The sequence below is a fragment of the Arachis hypogaea genome, chromosome 19, assembly GCF_003086295.3.
Source record: "Arachis hypogaea cultivar Tifrunner chromosome 19, arahy.Tifrunner.gnm2.J5K5, whole genome shotgun sequence".
Taxonomy (NCBI): domain Eukaryota; kingdom Viridiplantae; phylum Streptophyta; class Magnoliopsida; order Fabales; family Fabaceae; genus Arachis; species Arachis hypogaea.
This window is the reverse complement of record NC_092054.1, coordinates 6,306,104-6,328,128: the sequence shown is the minus strand read 5'-3', so window position 1 is coordinate 6,328,128 and position 22,025 is coordinate 6,306,104. Positions and strand designations below refer to the sequence as shown.

Genomic DNA, 22,025 nt, shown 5'->3' with positions numbered 1-22,025 from the left:
GTTTGTTGTTTGTTATCTTGTTCCAAGTAAAACAAATTCTGTTGATATGTCATGGTGTAATGAGATGAATCTCTTGAATGAGAATAGATGTTGCATTTGGTTTTTTTAGATTAAGACAACACAATCCAATTCAAATGTTCCAAACCAATTCAAATCACTGTTACAGTAAGATGTACTAAGGAATTAACATAATCAGTAGTCAAAGTACTCTTAAACATTGAGTTGCCATAGAAGGCTAGATGTCACATTGTCTTAAGGATAAAAACAACAGCAAAGTCATAAGGTTTTACATGAGGATACAAACCTAAAAAGTAGGCTAGACCAAAATAAAAGGGCATAGTACAACTTTCAATTACATAGATAAGCAAAATATTGATAATGGAACTTCAATTGCCCAGTGCAAAAAAATATAAAGTATCCTCACACAAAAACAAATTCAACCAGAATACATTTCAACACCAATCAAAGTCATTTATCAGTCTTTCTTGGGAGCTTGAAGCCTGGAGTAGGAACGAAGGTCATAAAGTTGGCCAACTTTTTAGCAGTTGCTGAACTAGTCCCCTTGATTGTCTCAGCAGAGATAGCGACTGGTGCAGCTACAGTAGGTTTAGGAGAGGACTGAAGTCTGGCTTTTCCTTTAATGACCTTTAACTTGGGTGGCCTAGCTGTGACTTGTTCCTACATAATTTAATGGCAGATTTAAATTTAGATTTAGATTATAAAAGAAATCACATATGTTTAAAAGAAATCACATATGGAAGATTACCTGTTGTGTTTCTTGGGTTGGTGGTATGCTTTCAGATTGGCTAATGTCAATTACTGTTGGAGGCTGTGTTGGTGATGGAGCTATATCTACTGGAGCTGGATTATGTTCAGCTGAGACAGAGCTTACTTGAGGGTCAGCCCCATCTGCAGCAGGGGCAACCACAGCTAGTTGCAACTGCAGCTGCCTGGCATGCTCCTCAGCTTCCGTAGCTTTCTTCTTTGCACAGCTTCTCTTATTGTGTCCTATCTCACTACAATACATGCATCTGATAGGGTTATACTTCCTCTTTATCTTTGTCTTTGACCCAGTAGATTGCTCCTCTTTGTCCCTTCTCCTTTTCTTCGTTAGTCTTCCAGGCTTGGCCTTAAATGGTGGTGGCACGGGAGCTGGGTATGGAGTGTTTTTTCCTACAGATCCTGTCCTTTCACTGGATTGACATTGAAGCAATAGGTCTTCCTGTACGCTTCCATCTTCAACCAGTCATGACAATAGTCTTCAGCGCGTTTGTCATTCTTATCCTGTATGGGCGATATTGCATGCATACACGGCATCCCTTACAAAGACAAATCAATAATTATTTAAAGATCGTGCATGAAAGTAGATGACAATAAGTAACTGTTGAATTTGTTACCTGTGAGTTGCCAAAAGCGACAGCTGCATGTGTGCTTTTCCAGGTCAACCACCATATTGGTTGGCCAGCCATGAACTTTATAGAGTTCTTCTTTTTCATCGCCGGACCATTGAGGAGCCCAGTGGCTAGACAACGCTGTCATGGCTTCAAGTCTACTCTGCTGAACAGGGGGAGAATTCCTTGATAGTTCTGTAGCTTCTTCCGATTGTCAACAATACTCTTCATGATGATTCTTCTAACTTCCTCAGCTAATGTCAGAATGGGCTTGCCCCTGTCATGCTTGATTTTAACGTTGAAAGACTCGCAAGCATTGTTGTAGATGTTATCCACCTTTGGCAGTTCACTAAAGTGCGCCTTTGTCCATGCATCCTTAGGCCATTTGTCGAGATATTCCCAGGCTTTTTGATTGATTAGCTTCACTCTGTTCATGTTTCGATTGAATTTAACTGTTGTCCTCGACCGAGCACATTCCCAAACCATATCTTTCAGTTCATTATTTGACCATTGTTTTGAGAAATTGCGCCATAAATGTCAGACACAGAATCGATGGTGTACCTTAGGAAACACTTCCTGAACAGCTGGTATTAAACCCTGCAAGTAAACAAAGACATGAAAAGATGTTAAATCAAATTCGTCCCTCAGATAACTTCATTAAATCAAATTCGTCCCTCAGTGTTATTCATTAAATCAAAAGAGTCCTAATAGTTTCTTGTCGTAAGTCAATAACATTCTCACCTTCTGCATGTCTGAAATGAAGCACCATTTGTTCTCCCTGTAGTCTCCCAGGTCGTTGTACAGTAACTCAAGGAACAACTTCCAATTGTCTTTGTTTTCGACACTGACAATGGCATAAGCAATCACAAATATGTGATTGTTAACATCCTGTCCACACGATGTCAAAATTTGTTTATCCTTATTCCCTTGTGAGTTATTGGCTGCTTCTGATGATGCATTTGATTGAGGTGGAACTGATTTGGCCTGATAAATGGTCTTCTTGGCCTGAGGAACAGGCTTCATGGGCTGAGATGTTGTCTTCTTGGGCTGATGGACTGGTTTATTGGGCTGAGAATTGGGCTTCATCTTTGGTTGGTTGGGCTCAGATATGAGCTTCATTGTTGGTTTGCTGGGCTGTGACTTGGGCTGTAAGGTTGTTCTGTTGGGGTGAGAGGATTGCTTCTTGGACTCAGGAACCATTGTTGTGGGTTTCTTCACAGGTTGGGAACTGCACTTCTTAGCTTCCAAAGACTTCCTCTGTTTTAAGCTATCTGCTTCCACATTCACTACTTCGTCCTCCATGTTGTCTACTATACAAGGCTGAGAAATACAATTCTCCAGGTAGATATTGATTAGATTGTAGTTTCTCCTGCAATCCTTGCACATGACAACCAAGTCTGCGTCTGTGACTAACCTTCTCAACCCGGATGAAAGGGGAACTCCAGGATCTTTCTACCAACAGTTTCCAGCTTCAATGTAATCCAACTCCCTATAGTAACCCCTTACAAAGAAGACGTCAAGCGTGTCTCCTTCAACCCCCATCAACACCTCTGTATTATCAGGTTCATATACCATATCTTCTTCCACATTCTTTTTAAACAATCCACTATGGTGAAACACAAAAGTCATCGGAGGACCTTCCATCTACAATAACAAAAAAGAAAACATCCTTAGCCCACATAGATTGCCACTAGCTATTCTCAATCATAACATAACAAACCCTAACCCCAAAACAAACATGCAACAAGGAAAAATAACCATCACTAAAATGAAAGACCCATAACTAAATATCATCACAACGGCAGTCAAAGCAATGCATTATGACACACTCAAAATCTTTCACAATAGTCACACAAACCCTTAGCCTCCTCAAACCCCTACTCGAAATCAGACAAAGACATACAAAACGCCACCCTTAAGTCATCAGGCCACAATCTGACTCAAAAAAAATGAAAAAACTTTAATGCTTACCTCTAACCGTCACAATTGCTTCTTCCACAATCAATATTGCTAACAGAGCCGACGACCTCTGTTCTCAGTAGCAACACCTACTCTGCTTTGATCGTCAACAAACAATGACAAACGTGGATAGCGACGTTCGAATGCAAGGTGAAAGGGTTAGGGCATGGCTTGAGGGAGACGAAACATTTTGGAGCCAAACATGGAGATAGTTGTTATGGAATGAGGTGAGAGCCTGCAACGTTTTGAATCCACTCTGGCCACAAAACGACGCCGAATCATGACTAGCAGGGCATTCAATTAAAACGGCGTCGTTTTCCTTCTCTGCTAGCGTGGCAGTTAACGTCACACGTCAGCAGACGTTAGCCAAGTCATCAAGAGAATTGACGGAAGGACGAACCTGATCCAGTTGTGTATCTTTCGAGGACTTTTTTTATTAACTTTATCTTTCGGAGACTAAAATGAAGATCGATGTATCTTTAAGGGACAAATTTAAGTATTAACTCATTATTTTTTTTATAAAATTTTTCTGGAGGCCATAGCCCATTGGCCTACCTAAGCTCCGTCTTTGTCTATAAATATATGTCTAAATATAAGAGAATTTTATTGGGTTAATTTTTTTATATGAAAAAAATATTGGCATTTTATTAAAAATAAAATTATTTGATGTAATTATATGTAGATAGATTTTGTAGGTAGAAAGTCAATACGTAAAGTGTGTATTAAACACGTGTTATCATCCTGATAACATATAGGATGCGTATTAGATACGTGTTAATATTCTGACTAACACATATTTTGCATATTAAACACCCATTTTACATATTTACAATACTGCAATATATTTTAAATATTAATATTCAACTAAAATATTATTTTCATCTTTCATATTAAAAATAATTTCTGATTTTATTAATTTTCAAGTTTTAAATATAAGAAAATTTTTTGATAATTGATATTCAAGCAATTCATTGATTTCATTGTATTATAAAAAAGTATCATAATAAATCTTATAATAACTTAAGTATGAGAGGTGAATATTTTTCTAAAAATAACGATTTAATCATGTCTTGAAATTAAAATTAAATTAAATTTTATTATTTTTTTTATAATATCACTATATATAATATTTTTGTATCGTATATTTGTATAAATTTATAAAAAAAAATCATATTATCAAAATAAAAATGACAATATTCATTTTCTAATTCCTTGACAAATAAATGAGTTAAAAATTATGATTATTGGAAATTTTTTTGGGTACAAATTTATAGAGAGGACAATAGATTATTCAGATTGGTGAGAGTATAGATATGGATTCTGGTTTGGCAATGTAACACATTGCACACGGTTGCAAGAGGCGGCTGTAGGGACCACATGATCTAACAAAGTCTACTGTTCTAGTTTCTGTCGCTTGAACCACTTCACTCTCTGACCCTGTTACCCATTTTTTGATGTAACTATGTGTTCCTCTTTCAAGTACTTCTACTTCCACTTACTCCCTATTTTCTATTTCCTTATTATTATTGCTGCCACAACAACCGAATTCAAGTTTCTTGATTCAGCTAAGAGTCCTGAGGTTTTTGATTGGATGGTGAACATCAGAAGAAAGATTCATGAGAATCCGGAATTGGGGTATCAGGAATTTGAGACCAGTGAGGTCATAAGAGCAGAGTTGGACAAATTGGGAATTTCATATAAGCATCCAATTGCTGAAACCGGTGTCATTGGATACATTGGAACTGGAAAACCTCCTTTTGTTGCTCTAAGAGCTGACATGGATGCTCTTGCTTTACAGGTCTCAAATCCTTTTTTTTTTTTTTGCACATGACTCTTTTCCAAGGTTTTGGCTTTTAGAACTTTATCTAGGTTTGAGTAGGTACCTTTCTTCTATTATTTATTTAACTTCAATTTTGTTTTAGATGATTGCAATTTAGCTCCATGATATCTTACTCTGCAGTCTGCACCATGTGTAGTTTTAACCCTACCTTGGAAATTTGTTCCTAAAAGATAATTGTGGTGAGTTGAAAATTTCATGAGTAATACTCCAATTTAGTCTTAAAAGAATTCTAATTGAACAACTTAGTGTTAATGTTGCAAGTGTGACGTGTAGTGTATGAAATTAGTCACACATTGAAGAAAGTAAGGAAGAGTGAGGAGTTTGTAAGATGAGAAAAACTAGCTTTCAAGATTGTGTTATTTTAAAATAGTTCACCAAGATGTGATGTTTTGAAAATGGAGATGAATTAAACTCGTCAAAACCTGTGTAACAAAAGTAACATGATGGACATTTCTAATTAATAGGAACCATGTTAGGATTTTTTTTTTTTCTTCAAGAACTAATGTGTGTGATGCTGTTTAATAGGAAAATTTAGAGAGTAATTTTCTGTGTTTCCTATTTCATGGTCTATGTATTGTATATTTCACTGATTTATTGTAATGTCTATACATAGGAAATGGTGGATTGGGAGCACAAGAGTAAAGTACCTGGAAAGATGCACGCATGCGGTCATGATGCTCATGTTGCTATGCTTCTCGGTGCTGCAATGATCCTCAAACAAAATGAAAATGAGATAAAAGTGTGATTTTCTCTATTAGCTAACTTACTTTTCCTCTGTTCTAAGACTCTCTCCAGATTTTCCTCAATCATTCATTATTTTCTTGTCTAAATATATAGGGAACTGTTATTCTTGTTTTCCAACCGGCTGAGGAAGGGGGTGCAGGGGCTAAGAAAATTGTAGAATCCGGAGTCTTAGAAAATGTTAATGCTATCTTTGGATTGCATATCACAGGAAAGTTTCTAATAGGCGAAGTAGGTTCTCGATCTGGTCTCATGTATGCAAATTCTGGTTTCTTTGAAGCAACGATAAGTGGAAAGGGAGGTCATGCAGCTATTCCTCAACATTCTATAGACCCCATATTGGCAGCTTCTAATGTAATTGTTAGCTTACAGCACCTTATTTCTCGAGAAGCCGATCCTCTTGACTCCCAGGTAAATTCATCTTATTTCCCTCCTTTCCTGCACTTTTGGCTTACATTGTTGTTGATTTACCATATTCCGAACCAATACCTCGTTACAACACTCAACCTCTGGCCTTAATGTTTGTTTAAGCTACATATTACCGGAGCCTAATTAAGCCGGAAGCCTAAGGTATTATATGCATATTTTGAATCCACCTATTCATCACTTTACTCAAACTGAGAACTTATGATTTACACTTGTAATAATTACTAGAAATTGCAATGCAGGTATAAGCTGTATAGAGAAAGTCAAGCATGAATTTTTTTTTTTTCCCACTTAAAGTCTTTAAACTGGGAATAATTTTAAAAGCTAATCTATAAAATTAAGCATATGAAATTTTCCATAGAAGTGGTTCATTTCTATGTGCATATGGGTGTATGAGTTAGCTGATGTGCAAGCATTTTCGGTGTGTGCTAATTGAAAATGATGAAAGGCTTGTATACCGAAGGCCCTTCATTGTTTATGAGAAGAAACTATTATGTCTCCCTAACATAGGCATTTACCTGCAGGTTGTGACAGTAGGAAAAGTCGAAGGAGGCAGTGCGTTCAATATTATTCCCGATACTGTCACGATTGGTGGCACCTTCCGGGCATTTTCAAAAGAAGGCTTCAAGCAACTGCAGCAGCGTATTGAGCAGGTATGCCATTGAGAATTTTATATTAATTTTTCCTATCTATGTTGATACTATTTTATTTTTAATGTCATAATTCCCCTCAGAAGAGATCACTGCTCAACAAAATTGTAAGTAATATGTGGGACTAGTTACATTGTTGTGGCTTGTTTTGTAGCTTACTTACCATTGCATCTAAGCCTTTCTAGTCCTTTTTAACAAGCTAGTTGGTTTTGTCGCCACTTCAAATCACCCTTTAGGTGCGGTTCTTCCCTGAACTCTATGTTAACGTGAGATGCTTGTGCACGAGTTTCAAAAGTATATATGTGCAATGTCATGAACTATTTCTTTCAAAACCTTGAACTCTTTGGTAGAAAGTAGAAACCCGAGAATAATTTTACATCAATCACATTCTTTTGATGGAGACCAGGGCTGATTCATTTGAGTCTGTGTCTAGGTTATTATTGGCCAAGCCGCCGTCCATAGGTGTAACGCAACAGTGGACTTCCTTCAAGAAGAGAAACCTTTCTACCCTGCAACCATAAACAATGGTGACTTGCACAAACATTTTCTTGACATTGCCACAAAATCTCTTGGCATCCAAAAATTTAATGAGATGCGACCATCAATGGGAGCCGAAGACTTCTCGTTCTATCAAGAGGTTATACCTGGATACTACTTCGTGCTTGGAATGCAGAACGCGTCGCATGAACGGCTTGCCGGCGGACACTCACCTTATTATAAAGTCAATGAAGATGCACTTCCTTTAGGAGCTGCACTTCATGCATCCTTGGCTTCTACTTACCTTCTAAAACTTCAGCAGGATATACCTCTTGTAGAGGGTCAATATCATGATGAGTTGTAAAGTATTTCATTTTCATGTGTTGTTCATATTTAAAGGCTTTTTGCATTGATCTCTCTTCATGTATTAATGCAGCAATAATTCACTGTATAGACACAATTTACATACAATTTTAATAACAAAAAGAAAATACTTTTTACTGTTTTTAACGAAATATTGTTGAATTTATCAACTAATCCTGTCATGTCCAAGTCATTTAAATTCAGATCTTCTTTATTATTGACTATTTAAGGCTCATTTTTTTTGTTATTGGAGGCATGCATGTGATGTGCTGTGTTATGGGGTATAGTGGTGCTAGACCAAGATGTGGACGCAGCCTTTTCTGACTTGTGCTTTAACAAGTCGGACGCGAGTTGTTTTGGAAAGAAAATATCATGGTTAAATCGGATGGTCCGAGTTGCAAAGAGAAAATTTTGAATTTTGGAAGAAGCAAATCGGACCATTCGTGTTGTACAAAAAGGTTTTTTTTTTTTTAATAAAATGAAAATCGGACCGTCCGATTTCTCTGGGAGCACTCGTACCGTCCGATTTGTAGTTCCCTGACACCACACGCCTGTAAAACACGCTGCTTCTCCATGTTGCTGTCCTACACCATTACCTTCTCCATAATAAAATTAAAAAGCGACTATTTAAAGGTGGAAGTTCGCATGCAATTGTCTTCATGTGAAATTTGAAATTGCTAGTTGAGAATTGTTAGATAACAATTTAGTTAAACACGTCAAATCATCTAATAGTTCTTAACTAGCAACTTCACATGAAAACAACTACTTCACATGAAAACAACTGCATATGAGTCTTCGCCTTAATTAAAATACTCTTACTGAATTTTTAACTTCAATAGCTTTATTTACATCTCTGTCACTATCATACTATGCGTCTTAGTTAACCATAATTTATAAATCATAAAATCAAAACATTAATTATAAATCCATGTCACATGACTATGACAATAATATATATAAAATTTTCCTGAAACAAGAAGTAAAAATAGATCATAGAAGCAATTAGAAAGTCAAACGTGATAAACTAAGGAGGCCGGCTTTATGATAAGCAAGCCTTAACAAGGACAATAATGCATTACATCAAAATCAAAATTATAAAAATAATCAACAATTAGGAGTTAGAAAATAGAAGTCTAGTGTGATGGATTCATGATCAAAAAAAGAAAAGAATGGGAGACTGGGAGTGCCTAACAAAAGCAATTAAGATGATATCAAATCAAGATCATTTTCATCACTATTTAAATATCATTGTTTAATCTTATTGTTGCACCTCAAAATCACTATTTGACACCAATGCATAACTGAAATTGTTTGCATCATAGTAACAGTAAGCATATCTTATCACTTCTCACAAAATTAGGCGAACATTTTGTGTGGAGAAATTGTAACAGCCATAGCTAGACTTGTATAAGAATAGAGCATTCATATATTTAACAAAAATAATTAAAAAGAAAAAAGAAAGCTAAGATATTTATTCAGTTAACAAGTAATCCAATAAAAATATTACTCTATATTTTGAACTAATACTAGTATAAAATATGGTTTAGATTCAATGTTCTACACACCTAAAGGCTGGAGTGGTAACTCAAAATTTCTGCAGCATATAGAAACAATACAAAGATCAATCATGTGACTAAGATGGAGTCAGCTGATATAGCTAACTAACATGCTCCAATCAGAAGCACTCCGTCAAGGATTCGCCGCCGAACCCAGGCATCGTTTCTACTGACAGTGTCGGCCATTGGCATACATAACTACCTGTCACGATTTCTCACTTTCTTGTAATTTTGATTGGGTGACACTGTAAAACGTAGCGCACGAAAACTGATCTCCTTTTCAAATTCCTAGAACTCTCGGTGCGATATCTAAAAGAGGTTCCAAAGCATTAGGAGCAAACTTTCTGGCAAATAAGAAACATGTGGATGTTGGCTGGCCATTGTAAATACATGTCTGATCTACCTTGATTCTCCTGAAGAAATCTTCCTTGATGTCGTCTTTTCCAAATGTAGCCGGATGAGCACCACCCCTCGACCAGTCCACATAAGTGAGGCTCCGGTTCGCCAAAAGATGAGGCATTGTAATGGTCAACATTGTCTGGAAATAGTGCTCGTCAACATAGCATTTGTGCGGCAAACAGAAGTCTCTGAGCTTTGGATAATAAGTGCTGTCTTCAACTATTCGAATGGCAAGTTTGCGGTTGATTTCAAACCACTGAGACCCCTTACGCCAGTCGCTGATGTTGATCTCGGGTGCCATGCTGTCCTCGTAGCGTCCTCTCCCGTAAGGACCAGGTTCGTCAACTGCTCCCATAAAGCTGTACCATGATCGTGATATGTATCGGTAGATAATGCTGAAGTTCTGGAGAGGAATGCAAGACTCTGATAAAAGGATAAACCATTCATTTGAGATGTCGAGCAATGCGTTAGCAAGCAGCCGTCTTTCGGCATCACACATACTCATCATTCCCCACTCTGCCACCTGTGAAGGAGACAGAAGCTGCTTAGAAATTACTTAAAAACACAAAAATATTCAACCTGAATTCTATTTTTCTAATCTTGGTCTGGAAATAACATTATTAAAATTGGAAAGCAGTGCACTATGAAAGGAACATTTCAAGGAGTTTAAATATCTTGACAAACTTTCTATGATTCTTTGGTTATAGAAGCATGTTCTCCGAATAAATTGCAGGATAATAAGAAAACCATAAAATAGCAGAGTAGCTGACATGTTTGATTGCTAAGTTGAACTACTTTTTCTTGTATAGAAAGCTCCTGAATTGGCCAAGTAACAATGACAAAAGTTTCTCTTTTCATTTCAAGTGTTTCCTATTTTCAACATTTTGTGAAGAGTGAAAACATAAAATGAAAAAGTGAACAATATTATTTTGCTTGTACTGTTTCTCACTTTTTTTTTTCTTCGCAAAGTTCTGAAAACGAAATAACACATAAACCAAATAGGAAAAAAAATCCAAGATAAATCCTATCCCTCCTTGGCAATTGATGCAATATTTAAATATGACTACAATAATGAATGGTGCAGATCAACACTATCCACTTTCCTCCAACACATTATCAAGATTGTTAGAAATCTTGGTTAGCTGGTTGAATTGACCTTCTATCACATCATAAAAAAGGGATGTTGTTTCTAATTGCTACATATAGTAAATTTTGTGCATAAACATAAATGCAACAACCACAACATCATAATGAGGCTGATCAATTCCCCCAGTCTAAGATGGTGTGCTTAGGAAGATGACCAGTTCTCTAGTATATTTTATATCGATAGAGTAACATAATGTGGCTGGAATGTTTACTCTTTCTTAGAAAACTCTATTAAACAGAACAAAGCAAAGGGATTTCCACTCTTACCATGATCTTACTCATGAAGAATATGAAAAATGATTTGTGTCCAAATTGTATCTTATTCCAGTAAAGAAGGCAACACTTAGATCCACATGTTACATAGTTCCAATAAAAAACTTATTGACAAAAATGGCAATATTTCCTGTCTTATGTTCGACATAAAAGTAATAGTTATATTTTATACCAATCAAAATTTGTCTGACAAAATTAGCAACAACCACAAAACTCTTATAACAGATAATGGTGATTAAGTCCATAACTAATTGATAACTAGCATTACATTATAAAGACTAACATTATGCCATTCAGTCATAAACATGTGACATGTTTGAAATTAGATAAAGCAAGCTCATACCTGGCTTGGGATATGCCTCCTATAAAACACCGAGGATGGCGGAAAATCAGGTGTATAAGACGGCAGCGAATGAACATATATAGAATACAGCTGCTCATGGCCTTTAAAGAACTTCTCCCAAAGTGGTGCCATTGGCAAGGGTCCCTTGGTCAAGAACATGAAGGCAATCTTAGGAACTCTTCGAAACGGATAATCTTTAATCCTCGTATCAAAAGAAGCTCTCCAGAAGAGTTCAGTGTCATTCATCTTATGCATCAAATTCACAGGAGGCATAATGAAACTCTCTATTGTTCCTGGTGTCTGAAAACAAGGCCTAAAGGTGGATTGCACCAGAGCAACATTGTGAATACCAAAATGGCGAATCATGTACATACTAAGAAACGAAGCACCTATGCCTATAACCAAAAACAGCAAGAAGAACTGCAGAAGCCTCACAGGGAAGGGCCTAGAAGAACTAATTCTTGCTGCAGAAGGGTCCTTCACTTCCTCCAACCTAGATTGCATTTTGTTTCCTCTATTCTAAGTTTCTAATCTAACCAAATCTAAAAGATCTGTCTACTCTTCTTGTGCCTTCACATACATAACCAAACCTCAAAAGCATCATCAAAATTCTCACCTTTCATGGCAAAACCAGATCAAAAACAAGCATATCATACTATTCTGCCACATGGGTATACCTCCAAAATTGATGAGAATCAATCAAAACCCCCACATACCAATAGATCAAATCCTGCAGCCCCGGATCAAATAAACTCATACAACATGAAAAACCTGGCACCCCACAAAAGCAACAATTGTCTAAATGGTTAAAAACCAAAACTTTCCTTTTCCTATGTTCTTGGCACCAAATATGGTGTATTCAAAAGGGAATAATAAAAACAAAACAAAAAGCAGAGAAACGTGAGAAGCGCATCACCGTGGTGCCATGTTTGAGAGAATAATCCAGCTATATAGAGATAGAGAGAGAGAAAGAGAGTTCAATTAATTCCAAAATGAAAGACGTTTGAGGAACAAAGTAGTGGGTCCCGTTCACACTTTTCTCCTCTCTACAACCGAATTGCGCCAGATTTCAGTGGAAGAGTGTGTGTGTGTGTTTGAGAGAGAGAGAGAGATTATTGTTTTGTTAATCTCTGCAAGCTCTCTAATGGCTCTTACCTTCGGCTCAAACACTAGGCAAAGTAATCGATGGAGCTATCAATAATAATTTGAAAATAGCCCCCGATCACGTTTTTGCTTATTTGCAACTTGGTCCCTGTCTTCTTTTAATCTTCAAACAGAATCACAATTAGTCAGGGTTGGTGATAACGGAATAACGGATCACCGGAAAAAAAAATTTTCTAAATGACTTTGACGTTCGCTAAATTTTTTACTTTTTTTTTAAATAGTTTATAAAAATTAATTTTTAAAAATATTTTTTTAAAAATGATAAAATTTATGTTTGGTAAATTAAATAAAAATAATATTTAATAAACACAATAAATAATAATTATATTTAGAATATTATAATAAATCTAAATATAAGTATTAATTTAAAAGTTAGTTAACATATAATGTTATATTAGATTTTTAAATTTTTAAAAAGTACAAACTAAATTTAAAAAGTTTTACTTTAGTTGCTTTCAAAAGTATTTTGAACTTTTGAAAAGCACAAGTATTTTTTCGAAAAATTTTACCAAACCAAGTCTTAGACAATTACTTCAAAAGACAACGAGTCATCAATAAAAAAATATTTTTTTCGGTTCTTGATCTTTATTTATGAGAGACTGATTAACTTCTTTGTCAATATTTTCTCTCTGTATTAATAGTATAAGCTTACATGACATGTTAAACTATAGTTTATCCGTTAAGAATTAACTAGGATTGATAAATTCTTTTTTTTTTTAGTCTCGCTGTTTTTTAAAGTAATTGTTAAGGCTTTTTTTTGTTATTTTTTTAAATACATTGGCCAAATTTATTATGTAAACTAAAAAATATTAGTAATTTTTAAATTATTTTTATTTATAAAAATAAATAGAGAATATATTAGTGATTAATGTATGATATAAACATATTCTAAAAAGAGATCATTGACACTTACAAAATTAAATATCAAAAGACAAAATATGTATTTTTTTATTGGAGATCAGACTTCGTAATTTTTCAAAAAAAATTATCAGAGACCGAGATGGATATTCACTCATGGATAACCCTAATCAAATTTATTTATTTATTTGCAACTTGGTCCCGTATATTTTCTAATATTTAATCAGCATCATAGACAAGTTTGGTGGTAAACCCTGAAACAACCTAACATTTTCACAATGATAATGCGAAATGTGAGTAGCCGCTACTAATAGTGGTCATGAGTTGTGTGAAAAAAAAATATAAATAGTGATCAAAATGAAGAAATACTTGGTTGTAATTTTGTGAACGATTGCTTGCTTCTTGTAGGACCACATTACACTTTCTATTTTAATTTAGTAGGTACTAACTATGACAAGGTTTTCATTGTTCACATTCAATGGACATCTTGAAAAGCAACAAATTCTTAATTTCGATTATATAGATTTCATTCCTTTTCGGTTGTGTTCGAAGAACTAGAGTTGATATTAGTTTATTATGGGCATAGATAATCTAATTATCTTGCTAAAACTGATTATATTAATTATGGAGATGCTACACATCCATGTAACCATGTAACCAAATTAGTCCAACACCAAAAAAACTCAATACCATTAAATGAAATGTGAAATACACGTGCTCAATACACACGAAATCGCCCAATGTTTCTTCTCCCCCACGCTTCTTCTTCTTCTTCTTCTTCTTCTTCTTCTTCTTCTTCTTCTTCTTCTTCTTCTTCTTCTCACGCTCATTTACACACGGAGCGTCTTCTTCTTCTTCTTCGCCTTCCTCCTTCTCCTCCTTCTCCTCCTTTTTCGCGTTCCTTCTTCTTTACGTGTTTTCTCCTTATCATCATTCTTTTGTTGTTATTGCTGTTGTATTTTTTGTCTTTTCCTCCTTTGTGAAGAAGCAGTAGAAGGTGAGGAAGAAGAGTTTTGAATAGTTTAGGATGAACTGAACACAGTACTAATGGTGAACCGAATACAGTACTCATGGTGAACCGAACATAGTACTCATGGTGAACCGAAAACAATACAATTGTATAGTACTGAGTAAACGAAACATAATCCATTATATAAAATCAAATTCAAACAGCTTTCTGCAGAATGAACCGAACACAGTACTCATGGTGAACCGAAAATAATACAATTGTATAGTACTGAGTGAACGAAACATAATCCATTATATAAAATCAAATTCAAATAACTCTGCCTACAATTTACATATTATCAATTCAATTCAATTCAGTACACCTCCGTCCATTTAATTTAATTCAAATTAGCAATTGCATTCCATTCAATTCAATTCAAAATTGAATAATCTAAACTTTGTGAGTTTGATTCGTTTCAGAAGAGTAATCCAAATCGCTTTCCTGTTTATCAAAAAATTATGAACCCCTAAACACTGAACCCTAAACCCTAAACACTAAAACCAGAACCCTGATCACTGAATCCTGAACCCATAAACCCTAAAACCTAAACCCTAAATCTTACACCCTAAAACCTAAACCCTACACCCTAAACCCTGAACCCAAACCTTGAACTCTGAACTCTAAACCCTAAACGCTAAACTCTAAACCCTGAACCCGAACCCTAAACACTGAACTTTGAACCCTAAATGCTAAACCCTAAACCCTAAACTCTGAACCCTACCGTAAACCCTAAACCCCTAAAACCCTGAACCCTGAACCCTAAACCCTAAACCCTCAACCATGAACACGGTGAACCGAAATTAATACACGGGACGAACCGAAAGTTTAAAACACACTGAACCCTGAACCCATAAATCTTAAACCCTAAAACCCTAAACCCTGAAATCATATCGTTATTCTTTTGTTGTTGTTGCTGCTGCATTTTTTTGTCTTTTTCTCCTTCTCTCTCTGGTGAAGAAGCAGTAGAAGGTGAGGAAGAAGAGTTTTGAATAGTGTAGAATGAACCGAACACAGTACTTATAGTGAACCGAACACAGTACTCATGGTGAACCGAAATCTTAGTTATGGTGAACCGAAATCTTAATTACGGTGAAACAATTATATAGTGCTTAGGGAAGAAAACAGAACATATTGGTCTAATTTTTGTTAGAATCCTTTCTGCGGACCGAACCGAAAATATGAAAGTGATGAACTGCCTCTTTAGTACTTACCGAACCGAAAAGTTACTCAGAGTTACTCACAATTACTGACACTCACAATTACTCACAGTTACATATTATCAATTGAATTGAATTCAATTCGGATGTAGATCACCTCAGTCCATTCAATTCACTTCAAATAAAATTAGAAATTTCATTCCATTAAATTCGATTCAGAATTTAATAATCTAAACCTCATCAAAATTTTTTTTAGAAGAATCATCAAAATCGCACTCATTCAACTGATTTGAAGTTGATTCATTCATTGTTTCAATTCAAAAGTGCAGATCGAAGAAGAAAACGAAGAAGAAGATGAACGACGAAGATAATTGCGTTGAATCAATCCAAATCCATAATGCAGAGAAGAAAAACGCGAAAGAGGAGAACAATGAATTTAATTAGGTTGAAGAGGTTTACGTTGTATGAAAAAGTTTACGTTGAGAAACGTTGATAACGCAAAATAAAGATTCGTTATATAGGTTATAAGAGGCGCGTGTAAAACAAATAGGGTGTGGGGCGTGGAGTGAAAAACTGAAAATTACTTGGATACCATCCATGTAATTTTTATATGGATGTAGAGTATATATTTGATGGATAATTGAGACTTAATTATATTAGTTTTGAGATTATAGAATTCGAACCAATTCAATAATTAAATTAATTTAATTTAATTTAAAAACAATATATAATAATAATATATATACAATTTTATAAAAATATGTCAACTTATGATTTTTATTTAAATATAAATTAGATGATGTATTATTTTTTTATTATTATATATTATTTACATATTTTTTTTTATTTTTTCAAAATTTTATCTTCAACCGAATATCCAATTACTTAAACTGATCCAACTCTAGTTTAATCAATTCAGATGATTCAAATTTACTCAAAAAATCCAAATTCGAACAAACTAAATCCATTAAAATTGTTTGATTCTTTTTCTTTTTTTTTTTTTCCAAATTTAAATCACGCCGATCCGTAAACACCCTTAATAGGGATGTCAATGGGGCAGGGCGGGGGCGGGGGATGCCTCCCTGCTCCCCATCCCCGCCCTCAGATTTACTCCCCATCCCCGCCCCATTCCCCGCCGTGGGGGAAAATTGCTCCCCATCCCCATTCCCCACGGAGCCCCATTCCCCGCGGGGATCCCATTCCCCATCTACATAATAGTTCTAACTAATTTTTAATTTTCATATGAATAGAGCTACAAGTATCTATCTTATACAAAAACTGCAAGATTTTATACAAAAAGTCTAAATAACACGATGGTGACTTCTTTCGAAATAATGCAATGAGGAGACGCAACGACGAGCCAAAGAAAAAAGCAGTGGACGAGGTGGGAGACGCGACAACAGAGAGGAGAATGGACACGACGGCAGAGTTACAAAAAGGAACGCCGCAAATAGAAATTACGACGCGGTAAGGGTGATGGCACGGTGAGGTGTGACGATGCGGTGAGAAGAGGGACGAGGGGGTGGCTGCAGAGAGGTTGGATGGAGTATGGACAGCTTTAGGGATCTCTGAATTGAAGAGAGGTTATGCAAATAAAGATTAGGAGTTTTGGGTTTCTATATATATGTGTGTGTGAGAAATGACTAAAAAACATATATGAGAAATAAACTATTAAGGATAATTTAAGGAATTCATAAACTTCGGGGAATAGCGGGGACGGGGCGGGGATCCCCGCTCGGGTCCCCACACCTGCTTCAGGGGAATTTTGTCCCCCATCCCCATCCCCGTGGGGAAAATTCCCCACAATCGGATCCCCATTCGGGGCAGTCCCCGCAGGGATCCCCGCGTCTCGGGGAATTTTGCCATCCCTAACCCTTAACTCTCACTAGTTGTGATGTTGATTCAAAATTGCCAAATTGGAGAAAACGTGAGGACCAAGTTGCAAATAAGTAAAAGTATGACGGGGGCTATTTTTTAATTATTGTTGGTTGGCAGCTCCTTGGAATCTCCAAACACTAACTAAAAAATTCAAAAACATGTGGAAACTGGAAAGGGTGGCACTCTTTTATTTATTTATTTATTTTTGAGAATTTGTGAAATGAAATTAAAAAGATGAAAGTATGAAACAGCAGAGTAGTTGGTTAATTGATTAAAACCTAAGGTAAGTTTCACAGATTCTTGTCTGTTAGCTTTGGAGTTAAGATTTTTAAAAATATATATTAAAAAATTGAATAGATAAATTCCACCTAAACTATTAAAAAAGTTACGTTAAATTATTCAGATCCAGATCCATAGTATTTGTATAATCGAAGACCAATTTCATACACCGAGTTAACCTCAGAAACCACTTTATAAAAGCTTAACCTAATGTTAAGAAATTGTAAAATAAATCTTTTTGTAAGGTCCAAATTGCAAATTTTCTATCTAGAAACTTTTCTTCCTGTATTCCATAATTTCAATAGCAAGATCATTATCATCAACAATATCAACATAGATAGCTAATATATGCAGTTTTTGCATCCATATTTACATTTATAATGATTGATTGAAACAACTACAAGTAAAAATTCAATTAAATTAGATACTAAAACTGTAAATAAAATAACATGAATAAACCTAAAGTAGCCACATTTTTCCTATACTATTTTTCTTTTTTAAGCAATATATACTAATAGTCTAATATACTAATAACGATATGAAAAAAAAAAAAAAACTGTATTCTTGATTTTAAATAAAATAATAAAGGTATTATATTTTAAAATTAAGCATCAATTTTATATGTGCAGCCGCAGCCTAAGAAATTAATTTCTGACTTTTTGAATGAATTGATACTCCCGAAAACAGAAGTACATAAATAAATAAATAATCTTGTTAATAAATGACTAAATGTTGTGGGAATATTTGTTAGTGTGACCAAATAGGCAAATATTAAAAAAATATTATCAAAAAATTAAAAATTTTCATATATTTATTCATAAAAAGGAAAAAAAGTATAGGTGACTTTAAGTCTTTAACACGTGCCTAACATTACCTATAAACAAAATCTAATTGAAAATAACATTCAGATTCTTAGAAGTTGAGTTACTTAGGGCCATGACATTGCTTTTTTCATTTTTGATTAGGCCATATTTGCGGACTTATTCTTATATGGCACGTGTTAATAATGTTTGCATTTATGATTTATGTCCTTAGTTATGGACTTATGGGACATGTCTATTTTAGTAGGGCTGCTCTTTTCTACTATCACATCACATGCCAATAATTACATTATTAATTAAAAATTTACCAACCATAACAAATATAATCATCATATGCCTCCCTCCTATTTCTCCTACCTTTTTTTTGTACCAAAACTAGATCATTGACGTGTAGGAAAGGGATTTGTGCATACAAAGGAATGTGATTACATTGGAAGATATATTTAAGTAGGGTGTCCATGGATCGGATTATATCCGCAGATCTGCGGTAAATATCTGCATCCGATCCGAAAATTGTGGATACGATCTGATCCGCAAATTAATCGGATCGGATCCAATTCGCATCTTTTGCGAATCGGATCCAATTCGCATCTTTTGCGGATCGGATCGCGGATATCTACTCTACATCCACGTATCCGATCTGCGGATCTGCAGATCCGCACTATAATAATTAAAAAATAAATAAATATAGATATATGATTGGTATTATATTTACTTGTTTGTATGTTTTAGTTAGTAATTATTATTCTTATATTGTATTATTTTATTTTTGTTATTTAGAGAGAGTTTGATTAAAAATATTTTAGGAATAAATAAGTTTAAAAGTACGAAAGAAATATTTTTATCGAATTCTTTTACATAGAAATATGATTAAAAAAAGAAGGTTTAATTATGCGGATATATCCGATATCCGATCCGATCTCATCTGCAAATGTGCGGATCGGATTCAACACTAAAAAGTGCGGATATCATATCCGATCCGATCTGATCCGCAGAGACTCCTATATTTAAGATGATCATGGGTTATTCTCAATTATTTTTCTTCACATATTCATTTTTCAAATAAACCTATTTTTTGTTGATGGACATATGGAGCAGTTTCTAGAGAAAGTAATTTGTTGAAGAAACTAGATTGTTATGTTCCTTTCTCTTAACCTTTTGATGATGGCGACGTTAGTTCAATTTGAAATTCTTAACTAAAAGACAGTGACTAATTATGATGTGCTTGGTGCTAATGAATTAACACATGACACCTATGCATTCTTTGCAAGAAATAGGGATAAGTGTCTTTGAAGTTCTTTCAAGAACAAGTTATATTAGGCATAGTAATAGTAATAATACAGTAAATAATGTAAATTAACTTTTTCTGGCACTACAATTGATCATGTTAAATAATCAAAATAGCATATGATATGTCAATTAGACAATTACCACTTTATTTATATTTTGATCAGCAATATTAACGTGTAACAACGATAGCAAATTCGCCACTTGGTTAGTTTGGATCGGTGGTTTAATTTTCAAGTTTCATTCAAGGGTTATCTTCTTCAATAAAACTAGGTTACTCTTACAATTTTAAAATAACTGTCTATTTTTAATATTTAAGATGATTGTCGTCGCATTTATTTAGTTTTTTTTACTGAATAATCATATATTCATGAAATATTATACTGTTTCTTAAACCCTTTTTTTTTGTCATGAATTTACAATTCTACTTAATTAATAACTGTTACGCAACTGCTTCCTCCTTATCTAATTCCAAGAATTTATAATGATTAGTGTATGAATAGACACTAATTTAGAATTTTATTTTTTATTCATTAAATATGTGTAAAAGAGGAATTGATTCAGATGATAAATAATTTATCACTTATTTAAGATATATATATAGTATTGACTATTGAGTAGCGGTGTTCAAATCCAAAACGATCCAAATTAAACCATTCATTCAATCTAATTCAAATCGAAAACCGATTAAAACCGCACTAATTCGAATTTGATTGGATTTTATTTTTTGCAAACCGCTGGATCGGATTTCGGATTTTGGATTTCGGATCTACTTTTCACAACCGATCAAATCCAATCCAAACCGCACAATATGTTATAATAATATTATTTTATTATTATATTTACAATTATACTTATAACATATACAATTTGTTATATATTTATATATTTTTTAAGTATTATTATTATTTAATAAATATTTTATGTTCAAAATGTGATTTATTTATTTATTGTAACTGACTTATAATTTTATTTCTATTGTTATGTTATCATTGGTTTTTTAAGATATTGTTAAGACTTGTTATGTCATTGTTGGTTATTTAAAATTTAATGTTGAGACTTGATATATGTATTTAATTTTTTTAATTTACAAAACCGCAAATCCAATCCAATCTAAACCGCTCGAAATTAGATCGGATTGGATCGGATTTTTTTAAAAAAATCATCCAATTCAAACCGCACTGCAAGTAAACATAGTGTTCGCAATCGAATAAATTTTTTACTCAAAACCGATCCAAACCGCACCGCAAACACCCCTAGTATTGAGGTATAAAATATAGATATAGAAATATAGATTATTTATCAAACTATTATGGAGATTGGAGTGAATATACGAGAAAAAAAATGGTTATACAATCTGATCGGACAGATTATTAGCGTGTCATTAGTATAAATCAATATATGTATATATCGTATCCAAATTGAAATAGAGTTAACTATCAATCCACTAATTGAAAGATAAAAAAAAATCGACACAAAATTTTATCACTAATTTTTTTATTTTTTAAAAAGATACTCATTCACAATAAAAAAAGTTTTTAAAAAAATATTTACTTCACATAAAATTACCAAAAATTAAAAATAAACAAATTTTATTTTTTTAATAATATTTACAAAAAATTACATCAAAATTAATTTTAAAATTTAAAAAATATATATTTAATATCTATTTTTTTTGTCATGTTTTTAAATTTTTCACAAACTTGTTTATTATTAGCATCTTTTAAAGTTATTTTTATTAGTGATGTGAACTTTTGATACCATTCTAGTAGTTTTACTCGTTGGAATACTAGTTAGAGTCAATGGACACAATACATATTGACCATGACCAACTATAATTATAATTATTTCCTTCTTGTATTGATCTTAAATATCCTTGCAGCTGATTCAGTTGCTCATCTAAATAGTAGAAAGACCTCTCATCAAAGGGCTCTCATTTCTAAGATTTTATTTTTAATACAATAAAAATATCGACTCAAATATTTTGTTCACAAAAATAAATACATTG

The 22,025-nt window shown here is 34.0% G+C and overlaps 2 protein-coding genes across 3 annotated transcripts; one reads left to right on the top strand and one right to left on the bottom strand.

Annotated features, from left to right (window-relative positions):
- The first annotated feature begins 4,556 nt into the window (after positions 1-4,556).
- LOC112777634 (IAA-amino acid hydrolase ILR1-like 4) lies at positions 4,557-7,999 on the top strand. Of its 2 annotated transcripts, XM_072227891.1 has the most exons (6): positions 4,635-4,806; positions 4,916-5,148; positions 5,804-5,929; positions 6,028-6,342; positions 6,882-7,010; positions 7,441-7,999. In XM_072227891.1, the coding sequence occupies exons 2-6, from the start codon at positions 4,942-4,944 to the stop codon at positions 7,846-7,848; spliced, it is 1,185 nt and encodes a 394-aa protein (XP_072083992.1). In that variant the 5' UTR covers positions 4,635-4,806; positions 4,916-4,941; the 3' UTR covers positions 7,849-7,999. The 2 variants fall into 2 exon arrangements, with proteins under 2 accessions (XP_025677795.1, XP_072083992.1); XM_025822010.2 differs by having other exon boundaries at positions 4,557-5,148.
- Positions 8,000-9,290: 1,291 nt separating this feature from the next.
- On the bottom strand, positions 9,291-12,812 carry LOC112776406 (glycosyltransferase BC10). The gene is made up of 2 exons (XM_025820567.3): positions 11,565-12,812; positions 9,291-10,325 (listed from the first exon to the last, which is right to left on the bottom strand). The coding sequence occupies exons 1-2, from the start codon at positions 12,066-12,068 to the stop codon at positions 9,684-9,686; spliced, it is 1,146 nt and encodes a 381-aa protein (XP_025676352.1). The 5' UTR covers positions 12,069-12,812; the 3' UTR covers positions 9,291-9,683.
- Between the last annotated feature and the right edge of the window lie 9,213 nt (positions 12,813-22,025).